This window comes from Bacillus rossius, chromosome 1 (assembly GCF_032445375.1).
Source record: "Bacillus rossius redtenbacheri isolate Brsri chromosome 1, Brsri_v3, whole genome shotgun sequence".
Lineage (NCBI taxonomy): Eukaryota > Metazoa > Arthropoda > Insecta > Phasmatodea > Bacillidae > Bacillus > Bacillus rossius.
The window spans coordinates 59,169,834-59,183,500 of record NC_086330.1 but is presented as its reverse complement, the minus strand read 5'-3'; the positions used below and the strand labels follow the sequence as shown (position 1 = coordinate 59,183,500).

Genomic DNA, 13,667 nt, shown 5'->3' with positions numbered 1-13,667 from the left:
GACTTGTTAACCAAAGTGTGTGAATAATTACTCTTCCGGTTGTAATTGTGCCGTATAAACTAAAGTTGCACATGTTGAACATTCGTTAGAAAAAACTAGGTACATTTACCTTCAATTTGATGTGGGAGTTGTTGTAAATGGTCTAAATGAAACTGTTATAATAGACCATTGAAACTGGGACGTTCTTTCATGGACAACCTGTACTGCTTGAGCGGTGTGAGGCAAGGGCGTCGCCAGCCGATGGCCTGGGGGGGGAGGGGGTCAAGTTGTGGGAAAAGTATGTATGTTTTTGCATTTGGCTACATTTTTTTGAATCTCTAGGGCTCCAAGGGGGCAACTGCCCCCCTACCCCCCCCCCCCTCCTGGCGACGCCCTTGATGTGAGGTAAGCTCAAGCATCGTCCCCGCAACGTTCCCACGGTTGCGGCAGCTCACACAGGGTGAACTCACACGCTGCGGTCCTTGCCCATCCGCTCGCGGATGACCCACGACGTGCCGCTGATGTTGTTGATGACGACCTTCAGCACGGCGCTCGCCATGTTGGCCATGTGCAGCATCATCTCGAGGCGGCACACCTCGCGCGTCACCGTCTCGTACATGGGGCTCCAGATGCTCACCTGCTTCGTGTCGCCAGACACGTTCAGGTACAGGAAGTGGCCTGCGGGACACACACGCCGCGCGCCTCCGTCACTTCCCTGGCCGACCCGCAGCAACTATTACTATCTATTATAAGTGAGGGGGTTGCAATTCTCCAGGAGGAGGAATGGTAAGGTACGTGGTGGGGTTACAGGTAGAGTAAGAGAACGCAGGGGGATAGGTTGAAATGACGCAGCATACACTTGCACACTTGCCTACTCGCATGCTTCACACATGCACACTTGCATACTTGCATGCTGTACCACTTGCATACTTCACACATGCACAATTTCATACTTGCATGCTGAACCACTTGCATACTCGCATACTTTAACACACTTACATACTTGCGCAATAGCATAATTTAGTGCTCGCATACTTGCAAATATTTTTTTTTTTTATCTGCGACCACAGCCAAAGATAATTACGTTTCCTATACCTAATAATATAATAAGCAAACAATTTCACTTCTGGCGCGCAAGGACTCCACAAAAACATTTTTTTTTTGTTAATGGAACAGCGATTATTTAAACTTACATATATTTGTAAATTTGTACATTTACATGTAAACAGCACTTCAAAATACTGTTCGCTGTTACGCTGGATTTAGATACTTACCCGGGCATTATTATTTGTATTTTCCCAGTGCCGTCAATAGTAAATGTTTAGTTGTAAGAGGTTCCCGGAATAGCTCTCCAGGATTAAATGCGCACATTAAAAATCATAATAAAAAAATTAAGTCCAATTATGAAATATTTTATAATATTTTCCGTGATTAAAAAATATATTGAATGAAAAATCGATTTAAGTATAAAATTATGCGCCAATTTGAATAATAAATACTCAGTATTATCTCGAAATCATATTTAATATAGTCAAAAATAACCATAGCTATGTATTGTACAAAGTCACGATTATTTCCTGTAGTATTACAATCTATATCTTGGCAACTGGTTTCGAAAGAAATTGTTTGTAAAATATAGAAAATTATTTTTCTGTGTACAGTAAAATCTGTACCCCTTAGATGATTCTTACGATGGGGAAGATAGATTTAAAACAATTTTTATGGACTTACGTCTTTGCTTGTTTTCACTAAATGTCATAGAGAAACCACAAGTATAGACAAGTTAGACCAATACACACACAGAAAAAAAATCCAAAATCAGTCTATGTCAAGTGCGTAAATGTATGGACAGCACAGAGAATTCCATGGAAGGGAAAAGTCAGGAAAAATATCACGGCACATGTTTTTAAGACACAGCATTTGCAACGTTTCGGGAAATGACATCTGTTTCCTTCATCAGGCACAAACAGACGGTCAATGTATCAGTATGTTCGCGCCTGATCAAGTAAAGATGTGTCAGCTCCCAAAACCTACAAACTTTTCTGTCTGTTTTGTGTTCGTTTGTGCCCTTATCTTTGTGTTGTCCAGATTATCTGTTTAATTTCTTGGCTAGGTTTGCCCGTGCATCACTGTATTATCTTTGGGTCGTCTATATTATCTATTTTTGTATCATCGTTGTGTCCGTCTGTTTTGTTTCTGTGTTGTCCAAAGTTGTTGAGTGTCTGTATTTTATGTTCTCGTTACAAATGTCTCGTCTTTGTCAACCCACTGTGTTCGTCTGTGCTGTCATATTTTTCCCATATAACTCCTTCCATGGAAATCTCCGTGCAGTCTTTGCAGTGATACAGTTTACATCAGCTGATTGTAGCTTGTTTTTTTTTTTCATTTGTTTAATCGTCATTCTTGTCCATCTTTTGGTTTCTTTATAACATAACAGCAATGGAATATGTCCATAAATACGTTTTAAATAAAATCCTTGACTTTCGTAGTCCGTAACAAATCATGTCGCCATATAAATGCTACCTTCTATCTGTTATTTGTAAAACGTCAGGCAAAATTTCACAATTCACATTTTTTGCCAGAATAATTTGGTCGTAGTCACTCACTAGAGGTCAATTTTCTAGTTTTCTACACATGGATAAGACATACATTATTTCGTCTATAATCTTATTTTCAAAATATATTTACATAAAAATCTGCACATAGTGGAAAACCAACATTCGGCATGGGGACAAATCAGAACCTTCAGGCTTATTTGTTATTTCATTTCTGGCCATTATTATTTTAATTCAAGAGTTTCTAATGTGAAATTTGATGTTTGTCTCTCTTATACTTCACGTTTCATTGCACGATCTGTCAGTTGATGTTTACTGTATGTTATCACAAAGCCGAATAATTGCAATGATTAAATTCGCAACATTTTTCAGTTAGCAGATAGCATTTAGTTAATATCTGGTAACAAAGTTTCCTTTCAAAAAAAACAATCGAAAATATCTGTAATAAAAATTTCAAAGGAATTTTAATTAAAAATAATATTAATGGGAGGCAAAAACGAAATGGAGTGTGATACCAAAACTTAAATTTAAAAAAATGATATTCTGGAGGAACTAAAGGAAGTTTAGGTTTATTTGCATGCACATTTGTCATAATGTCACTGCCTGTTGGCTAGGGGGCTAGAGCTCCCGGACAAGCAGGAGATTTTTAAGTAGAGCTAAATTTCAATTCCAGGTGTAAGACAGGATGCTGTGTTGCGCTACAACTAAGAGCTGGAATGTGGTAGGCCTTTGTACACACTAGCCAGGCGTTACTCTCGGACAGCCAACCACGAGAGGTCTATCTGAAGAAGATTCCTGGCAAGTGTTTTAAAGCCCTACCACCTTCCAGCTCCCAGTTACAACACTGAAGATGCCTGCTGTAATTCAGAGCAAAACAAAAGTACTCACCACCACTGCAATGCGACTCAACCTCGAAACCTACTGCGTATAAGTTATCAGACAAGGGACACGAAACCTACTTTAGTCTATCAGACAAGTTACATAAAACCTACTGTAGTCCAATAGTTCACTCTATAAATTTTCTTTTTAATATGATTTAATATTTGGTTGTATTTAAGATAATTTTATATTGTATTTCTCGTATTTTATATATATATAGTTTTGTGAGTATTTTTTAATTTTTTTTTCGTTTTGGCATTTACTCATTCTTGATATTTTTTTGTAAAGTTGGTAACACTACTTAGAAACTTTCTGGAGTGATCTAGTATTTTTTTATGATCATATAGTTATTTTTATTTTTGTGTTTATGAATTTTTAGAATCTGTAGGCATTTTCGCTAATAAATATTTTAATATTAGTGTCTTTATAATTACGTGGTTTTTATATAAAAGTTTTAGTAAGGTTAAAGGTTGAAGTGGCATTTGATCGCCGTGGTTAGTAACGTGTCAATCCGCACCGCCGCGGGTGGCAGAGGTGGAGGGGCGGGGACTCAGCTGGGCAGTCGTGGCGCGCGGCCGTGTCTGTCTCTGTATGCGTGTTCGCGAACAGAGGTTTTTGCTGGCCGGGCGTCCGCGACGCGATATCGGGCGCGCATGCACTGCAATAAGTTTCAAGGCAGTGGTTTTTAAAGTAAATCGCGGTTTACGTAATACCGTTTGGCGTAGCAAAGGAATAATTAGGCTGCCGCAACTGGCCGTGAAGAAGTTCGGGAGTGTTAATGGCACGCAAAGATTGTGGTGAGAAACGGTATCGGTGCTTCGTTACGGGTGGGGTTTGAAGTGGAGCCCGCTATTTCCTGACCCTGGCATGGGGTCCGAGCTGGCAAGCGCTCGGGTCGAGACCGTGGTTGTCGGCCGCCTTGTGCAGCACCAGGAGGTAACCGCCGACCAGCAGAAAATTCAAGTAAGTGTCAGCATTGAAACCACGACCTTCCCAAATTCAATCTTCTCGTAGCGTCGTGTTTCACCCAGAGACGTCGAAAGAAAGGTAAGAGTGATTTTGTGTCATTTATTTACCGCGAGCACGCACTGAAACTTAACTAGCGTGTTTTTTTTTTTTTTTTTTTGTATTTTTGCCCCCGCCTCTGCGAGAAAGAGATTTGTGCGCAAGTCATTAAAAAAAATTGGCATTTTTCAAAAACTTTGAGTTTAAGAAAAATTTTCCGAACAATTCTTTACAGTAATTTTAAAAGACTTTTTTCTATATATATATATATATATATATATATATATATAATTATTCGTGTTAATAATCAGCCCTTTTTTGTAACTCTTAAGATAAAGTTTTATAGTAATCAAGCCTTTTAGTAGTAATTTCTTACGCATGTAAGATTAATAGTCGTGAGAAAAAATTGTATTTTTATGAGGGTGGTATATATATGTTTATTTTTGGTATATCAATTTTTTATATGTATGGTAAATCACACCAGCCCCTTTGCAAAGAAGTTGTAAAACTAACGAAAGTTAAGATTTTTATTAAAGTTTTTATTATAACAGTTAAATTAATATTTATTTGATGCTTGCAATTTTCCGTTAAATATTCTACCTTAATTTTGGTAAATTACATGTTTGTTGCTCATACACTGAAGGATAAGGTAAAAACAAATTGGCATAATAGTATTTTATTTTGTTTGAAAAACAGTAGGACCTAATGTTTCAACATTATGATGAAAATACGCTGTCCTAGTGCGTGGGGACGTTTGCCACCACCCCTTTTGAAATAGGGGAAGCCAAGCTATTATATTCTACCAGACAAGGTACAGGAAAACTACTTTAGTCTATCAGACAAGAGATACGAAACCTACTATAGTCTATCAGACAAGGGAAACGAAACCTACTATAGTCTGACAAGGGACACGAAACCTACTATAGTCTGACAAGGGACACGAAACCTACTATAGTCTATCAGACAAAGTACATCTAAGTCTGCCATCTACTTTACAATTGTTATTATTTATTAATTTCAGATTTTTCTCCTTCATTCTTCCACCGCCTGAGTAATTTGACAACTATGAAAATATATTATGCTTAGGGTATTATGGGGTTAATCAAGTCACATTTATAATATAGTAAAATTATTGGAAGAAATTTTGGGAAATGCAATTACGTATATATATTATTGTATTTTTAAGCTCTCTTTTGGGGACCACAAAGTATACAAATTTGGGAATTTTGTCTGCACTAACTTAATTTAAGAATTTTAAATGAACGTTAAGTTTAATGACTCGTTTTCACATGGACAGGGGTAAATCGAATTACTTCCGTGGTAAACTAAGTCACTTGTCCTTTTCAATTTTGGGACAGGCATTTTCCACACAAAAATTGTTTACATCCAAAGTAATTCATACACCGCTCGTGATACCACCTTTTACAGCACTGACACTTTCTCTGTAGGAAATCTTACATAAGTGGAAAATAACATCTTCTTCGTCACGCTCGCTTCCCTCAGAAAATTCTGAAACAGAATTTGCTTTGGTTTCATTTGCTTTTTCTTCTTAAAAGATTTTCTCTTTTGTATTGTTTTCGTTTGTTTTCTTCGGTGTGATTCTTGCTTTTCTTGGCTTTCAAGATGACGTAGAAGGCAATGATACCAGCATATCAAGGTTCAAAACTTATAATCGGGGACTGATGATGTATTGAGAGGGTAAATACCAGTCACTTCAAACACTTTCACTCCAATCCTGACTGTAGGAGCTGAGTTCCAAGTTTTCTTGAATATCACAATAGAACTTATTGTTAAAATTCCCCTGTTCGGATTACTTTGTTGCCACAATGTCACCTGTTGGTGATAATGTGTCTTAAGTGTCTTGAAGACACAAATTTCAAGAGGCTGGAGTGTATGTGTGGTATGGGGTGGTAGGATTAGCACTTCAATATTAAGCTTCTCACACAAATCTTCTGTTGTAAGAGATGAGTGTAAAGCATATCCTACTAATATTATAAACGCGAAAGTTTGTAAGTATGGATGGATGTTTGTTACTCTTTCATGTAAAAACTACTGAATGGATTTGAATGAAATTTGGCCTACAGCTAGCTTATAACCTGGATTAACACATATACCCCATATTAATATGAAATTCCATCCCTCAGGGAGTGAAAAAGTGATAATTTCATTTTATAACAGAAAAAATCATAGGTCATAGACATACAAATAGTCAGTGAGTGTCATTTCTCTATGTCTGACACACGATCATACACACAGTAAGGTCTGGAAAATTAATATTTTTCTCCTTGGTGAGACCAGTCCGTGGAGCTCGCAGCGGCTAGCAAAATAAAGGCGCTCATAACAGTTTTGTTCTTAACTTCGTCAATAGATAGAGTTGCCTTGAATTTTAAACGCACCATCGTTTGATGCGTTTGTCATGTCTTTAATTTTTGTTTGTTTGTGCCGTATGCGTTTCTATTACCATTCATCCAATTGCGATGAAATTTTGGTGATTTGTTATGCGCATGCCCATGAAGGTAACTGAGACGGTATAATTATTTTTCAATAGTTGGAGCACGAATCGTGTCAAAAGATGTGTTTATTTCATTTTATATAGCGACACTTCGTCTGTTTTTGTTGTATAAGTGCGCACGCATGACACAAGCCAGAGATAGAGTGATATATATAGAGTAAGATAGAGACGGAGAGATAAGTTGAGATAGAGCGAGGTATAGAGAATTAAATGGGTTAGATTAAGAGATAGGCCTATACCTATAGATGTATAGAGCTATATAGAGACTTATATATAGAATATATAGAGATAGTGGAAAGTACATATGTAGATATAAAGAGATAAATAGAGATAGAGAGATACATCGATGTATATAGATGTAGATAGAGATAAATAGAGATGGATAGAATTGTATATGTGGAACTACTTCAAACATATTACAAAACAAAACTGAATGAGGCATTGCAATGCAGGCCGAGCATTAGCTAGATAATGGAATCTTTTCAATATTAGTAATCTGTTATTCTTCAGCTTTTTTTCTATATTGCTTTATAAAGTCTAAATTACATACAGACCAGGTAAGTAACTATAACCTGGCAGAACAACGTCTGTCGGGATCTGAAAGTGATATAAATTAATTTTCACGCTTGACATTCAAATTAAGAAGACAATTGCTAACTACACCCTGTGTTCAACCCGGGAAACGCCGGGTATTGCAGCTAGTCCATCAATAATCCAATTATTTTGCCTGATGTTCTGGGCTTATTGAAGTGCTCTAACCATTTACCGAATTCTTCCTCTTTCACCCACCCAGATTACACTCTATTGTCAGCTTTTTTAAAATAATCATAAAATTCGACAACCTTCTCATGCAACTTGCCATTTATTCTCGCACGAGACAGACCTCCGGCTTTCCTTAATGGCAATTCCGGGTGTCGCTTCATAAAACCCTGAAACCAATCTGGACTAGCCATTCCATTTTCCACAATAAAGTTGTGTTGGGTTCCACGCATGGTCAAAGGTGTACTTGCGTACTGATTTTGGAGTCAAGCCAAAACCTCTATGTAACAAGTATATTAGCCTTGCTCCCAATGCTACTTCAACATCGAATTAAAGAACAGATGTACAACCTACACTGGAAATGGCCAAGTCTCCAGATGCAGATTTTCTTCTTTGAAGTGAAAAGAAAGGCACATCAAACACATTTGCAGCTTTTCTGACAAAATATTTTCCTTCTTTGGCAGCCTTTATTGCTTAAACGATGACAACTTCTGGCCAGGAGCCGTGACATGTTTACCTTGCGTAGTTCCTTGAGATATATTAAAATAAATACCAGCTGCAGTGTTGAAATTATTATCAGCGTCGTAATTTTGAATGATAGGAGTGAATAAAGGATCATGATCCTTGTTTTACGTTTTAATTTTATTGTCACTCTTTCCTTGGCACAACTAAATGAAATTATACAACAAATATTAAAGTGATACGTACTTTACAGTTTATGAAAAATGTTTCTTGTTGTTCAACAGGATGTAGGAAATTAATTATTTTATTTTGTAAAACTCCATTATACTGACGTAGTTTTTACTATAGAAGTAAAATAATTATTTAAATAACCAAAAATATCCCTTTGGTTAAAATATCAAATATATTCAAATCCTTGCCCCTTTTAAAACCTTTTACTTACTATAATAACAATAATATAATATTTAACGTTTGTTTGATATATGAAAATAGTTGGTTGAACATAGCTATAGTAATAATGTTGAGATAACTTGGTTTGAATCCCAGACAAAAAATTATGATAAATACTCTTTCATATTCCTTTTTCAGCCTTTTCTGGTAGAGTTATTACTAATATAAAATATTTACAATTTGTATTTAGACTTTAGTTTCACTGAAAAAAAAAGCTTAAATATTTCCCAAAATACATAACTCCATACTTAACCCTAACTTAGTTTAATTTTTACATACCTACACTTTCACCAGGAGATTTAGCTTTTTTGTACATCTTAACCTAACTTTGCGAGTTATCATAACGTTTTATGGTAAAGATTGCCACTAAATGACACATTTCAGTATTTTTATATATATTTTTAATATTTAAACGACCTATTTTACCCCAACCGTAATGACTCGAACAACCCCTAAACACATAAACTTTAAAAAAATTTGTTATCTCTGCCGAGCATAAGGAAAAGGATAATTGCAGAGTGAGATGATTGCACATGTATATCTGAATGAAAACAAAAATTGTGTAAAATAATATCAAAATACAATCACAAAAGCTTAGGTAAAAGAAAATAAAACTTACATCCGCAAGATTTTTTCACCATTCGAGTGCGCACTTCCAGACACAACGCCAAGTTTTACCACAGATATGGCATTCTCCCTGCGGTACATGAATGCTAATACAGGTAGAAGCACTCTTCAGTAGTTGCGGGGCAATTTAGTACATTTCTCTGCCGCTAGGAAGCACCAAATGAACCATAGACCCGATTTACCACATGACCTGAGTTTCCCGTCATCACATTAATTATATATTATTTTAAAACGATCAATTGTAAATCTGACCTGTAGTGTACGCCATCAAACCTACCAAAATAATGTTCAGAACGTTTGCTTTTGAACCATTCGAAAACTTATCAGCGAACTTGAGTTTATTTACTAAACACTCCAGTTAAATATTTACCTTAATTTGAATTATTGGTTGACATAAGCATTGGACAGCCAGATGTAAACAGTCTGAAGTGCATAAATATACGCTGTATGGTCTATGCTGCTCTGGGAAAAAAAATTTTGGCCATTTAAAATATTTGGTCCGTATAGACCTCACCAAACATTTTGTGGTGACAACAAAACATTTTTGTGCGAATGAGATTGCTTATAATTAAAAACCTGAAGTCTTTTTATACATAACTGAATGCCGAATAAGTATCTAAACGTACATATTTCTTACACTCTAAAAAAGAAATCGCTGTGAAATTTTACAAAAAATATGGTTAAAACTGCTCCAAATTTATTTAAAGTAGAGCATTTCCAACAGTTTTCCAGTGGAATTTCATTGATTTAGAGTAGTTTTAACAGTTTCATATCTAGACGGAAATGCTAGGCAGCCGGCAATAAAAAAATTAAGATATTAAATAATTAACTCAGAAAAATCTTTTCACAAGCCATGTTCACGATTCTATTTTAATAATAATATTGTCGTGTTGTGTTAAGTAAGCGATTCGGTGCGTTTTATATTTGTCACATTTTGATGGACGCCTACTGCCAACGCGTTTCTTTATAACACTGTGTACACATGTATCCACGGCAAATATGTACTTATAAATAGTATTGTAAAATTTACAGAACATTCACACACACACCGGTGAAATCTGTAAAGTAGAAATGTGACGTTCTAGGTGGTTATAAGGTAAATATTTGAGGTGTTTTAAGACCAAAACTAAAGAATTTTGTTGTGCCAACCTTATTTAAGAAAACCCGTACAGAAATCACTTATTTCCATATAGACAACGGGAAAATATAATATTTATTATAGGTCTCAACTAATTATTGTTGAGAACATTGGTAAACGCAGTAAAAAAATAATGGTGTCAAATTACGTTCTAAATAAGCAGTATTGATAATCATATTTATGTTATTAGATACTCGAATATAAGCATATTTACTATAGCCCAAATTTTAGTCACACTTCCAAAAAACTCTCTGCGTCAGACATTTTTTTTCCGCCTTCTTGTATTTCAAGCAAGTGAGAGAATTTTGATCAAATATAATATGATTTATATTCAATAAGTTTACATTGTTTGCTACTAAATTTAATAAGAGTAATGACAAAGAGATGTATCAATTTATTTGATCTTAAATGTTTGTATCGTTTTGAACTTGCTAAGCTATTATCAGTGCATAATAAAATAAAATCGAGCAGGAGAGTGTATTGATAGGATAATGCCTAATCGTCAGAGATATGAACAAAACTGCAGAAATAATTGCGCAAAGAGATGTAAAGAACGGTTACTCTTACACTACCCTCGTCATCAACTGAAGAGTAGTGACATTTGCGACGCTAAAAAAAAAAAAAAAAAGTTTCTCTATTTTCCCTCCACACTCCACAGCCCGCGCCAACAACCTCTTATATTTATATCCCTCTCCACAGCCCAAAAAGCTTGCCAAGACTGTTATTTTTTAAAGGGGGTGGAAGGAGAAATACAAAATATCGCCAATGTTTATGGCTCAAGGATTGTTTTTAGCGCTGAATTTAGCCTACCCTAGCTACACAGCTACTTAAAAGTTTCCCTGGTGAACTTTACTAGAATTGTTTGTCCACGTATCATGTTGTTGAGCATTTACAGAGCAAAACGTTTTGGACCACTTGCAATATATCGCTTTAAATTTATTTCATGAACTCATTATTTAAGTATCGCTACAGCGAGGAAGTAAAAAAATTATAAATAACTTTTTTATAAAATAATATATTGTTTTATTCACATTTTAATTAATAAGTTTCATAATGGTGTAATGATTTAATAGCATCTAATAATTTACACATCAAATCAACACAAAGGTGCTGTTGTGCTAGTGTGTAAAATACTTCGTCGAAGCTTTAAAGTTACATAAATATGAGAATATAATACGTATGAGTAAAACAGCGTAATCTATACTAATATTATAAAGCTGAAGAGTTTGTTTGTTTGTTTGTTTGAACGCGCTAATCTCAGGAACCACTGGTCCGATTTGAAAAATTCTTTCAGTGTTGGATAGTACATTTATCGAGGAAGGCTATAGGCTATATTACTAAGAGTCCAATTTAGAATCAAATGCGTTGGAGGGGGTTAGATACAACATGCAGTAAACGTACGAAGTGTGTGTTGACAATGCCGCAGGCGGTAGAAGTTTATTTCCTATTGCCTATTAAGATTGTTGCCTTATCATTCTTAATTTTCCCATACAAGAAAAAACACCCGTGTGATATTAACAACGAAGCAATCAGTACCCTCATAAGAGTTCAATTAGTATTTAAATACTTTTTATCACTTTAAATCGCAAACCTAAACTATTGTTTTTTTCCTCTCTGTGTGTTTAATTTGTTTTTTTTCTTTTACTAGAATTATTTTTATTATTTTTCATTAATTTTCATTTTTCGGACCATCAATAATTTTCCTCTCCCGTTACAATTCTGACAAGGACTTATATATATATATATATATATATATATATATATATATATATATATATATATATAAAAAATCGAGAAATACCACTCACTGACTCACTCATCACGAGATCTCTAAAACTATACACCCTATTGACTTGAAATTTAGCATAGTTACTCATTTTGTGATGTAGACGCTCACTAAGAACGGATTCTGCGGAAATCCGATCCCAAGGGGAGTTTCGGGGGCGTAATATATCAAAATTTCTAGTTTTTGGTAGGAAATCACCATGGCAACGGCTGTTGCTTTGTTGATGCTTCATTCGTCTCTATGGCAACGACTATTTCATTGTTAGTGCAGTCCTCATCACCGTTGAATTTTTGTGGGCACTTTAAATATCAAAATTGCCCTTTTTTCAAGTAGCCTATACATATTTTACAGACTTGAAACTTCACAGTAATGTTCCTTATGTTACGCAGGATGACATTTTCCGAAAATTAGATCCCATGGGTGGTAAAACCAGGCAACAGTGGGTACTTTGTCTGCATGAGAACAGGATTTTGCATTGTTCATGCCTTCTGCGTCTCCATGGCAACGGGCATCGCGCGGCAGTGGCGTACCCACAAGGAGGGGCATGTATAATGAGCGGCGCAATAGTGATCTGCCTGTAGACTGCCGTAGCGAAGTACGGGTACATGAGTTGTACGTTGCGTGCACGAGTCGGGAAACCATCGGTGCTATTCATTTTCTCTCCGGGACATTATACAGCATTGTTATAAATTTTTACTGAATTTTTTTTTATTTACCATTACTGTAAATGGGAGATGTGGCTTAAATTTTTTCCATTAGTATAGCCGTGCGAAGCCGGGTCGGGCAACTAGTTTACTTATAAAACTCATTAACATATTTCTTAAGAAAATAGAAATCATCAGATATATTTTTATTATCACACAAATACACATTTATCGACCAGATTATACCCCCAAGATTTAAAATAACCATGTCATAATTAGAAAAAATTTAGTCCTTAAGATATATATATATATATTTTTTTTGCTGTTTTGTAGTGTTATTATATCATTCAATGGGTATTTCTTTACTGGCAAACTTGGTATTTTTTTCTGGTTTTACTCTATTCTTTAGTGTTATGACTTCTGAAGGCTACATTATAGTGAATCAAGCTGTTCTGTAAGATTTATGTGGTTTAAACCTGGACCAAATAAGTGATTATCGAAGCATCAACATACACGTAGGTCTGTATGAACTCTGTTAAATGTCGATTTATTTTTAGCCTTGATTAATAATGAATTTGTATCAGGACTTTTACTTAGCATAATAGAGGATATAATGTATTTTGAAAATACCGGAGCTATTCATAGATATACTGACCTTTCTGTAGTGTTTTTTGATGTCATTTTAACGAATGAAATTTCAGTTATCACTTAAAGTAAATTATTTTTGACCTTAAAGCTTACATCGCTTGGTATTTAAATAAAGGTTATGGTCCATAATAATCATAATAAAACATTGTAAAACAATATTTCAAAGAATAATTATAGGTCTTTTCAAATAAACATGGTTACAATAAACACACATATATCTGCG

At 35.3% G+C, this 13,667-nt stretch overlaps 1 protein-coding gene across 1 annotated transcript in view; it reads right to left on the bottom strand.

Moving 5' to 3' along the window:
• The window catches only part of LOC134536568 (leukocyte tyrosine kinase receptor), a 311,306-nt gene that overhangs the window by 116,615 nt on the left and 181,024 nt on the right, over nt 1–13,667 (bottom strand). Inside the window, exon 2 of the mRNA XM_063376323.1 lies at nt 450–657. Within this exon, the coding sequence (XP_063232393.1) occupies nt 450–657 (208 nt within the window). The remainder of the gene's footprint in view (nt 1–449; nt 658–13,667) is intronic.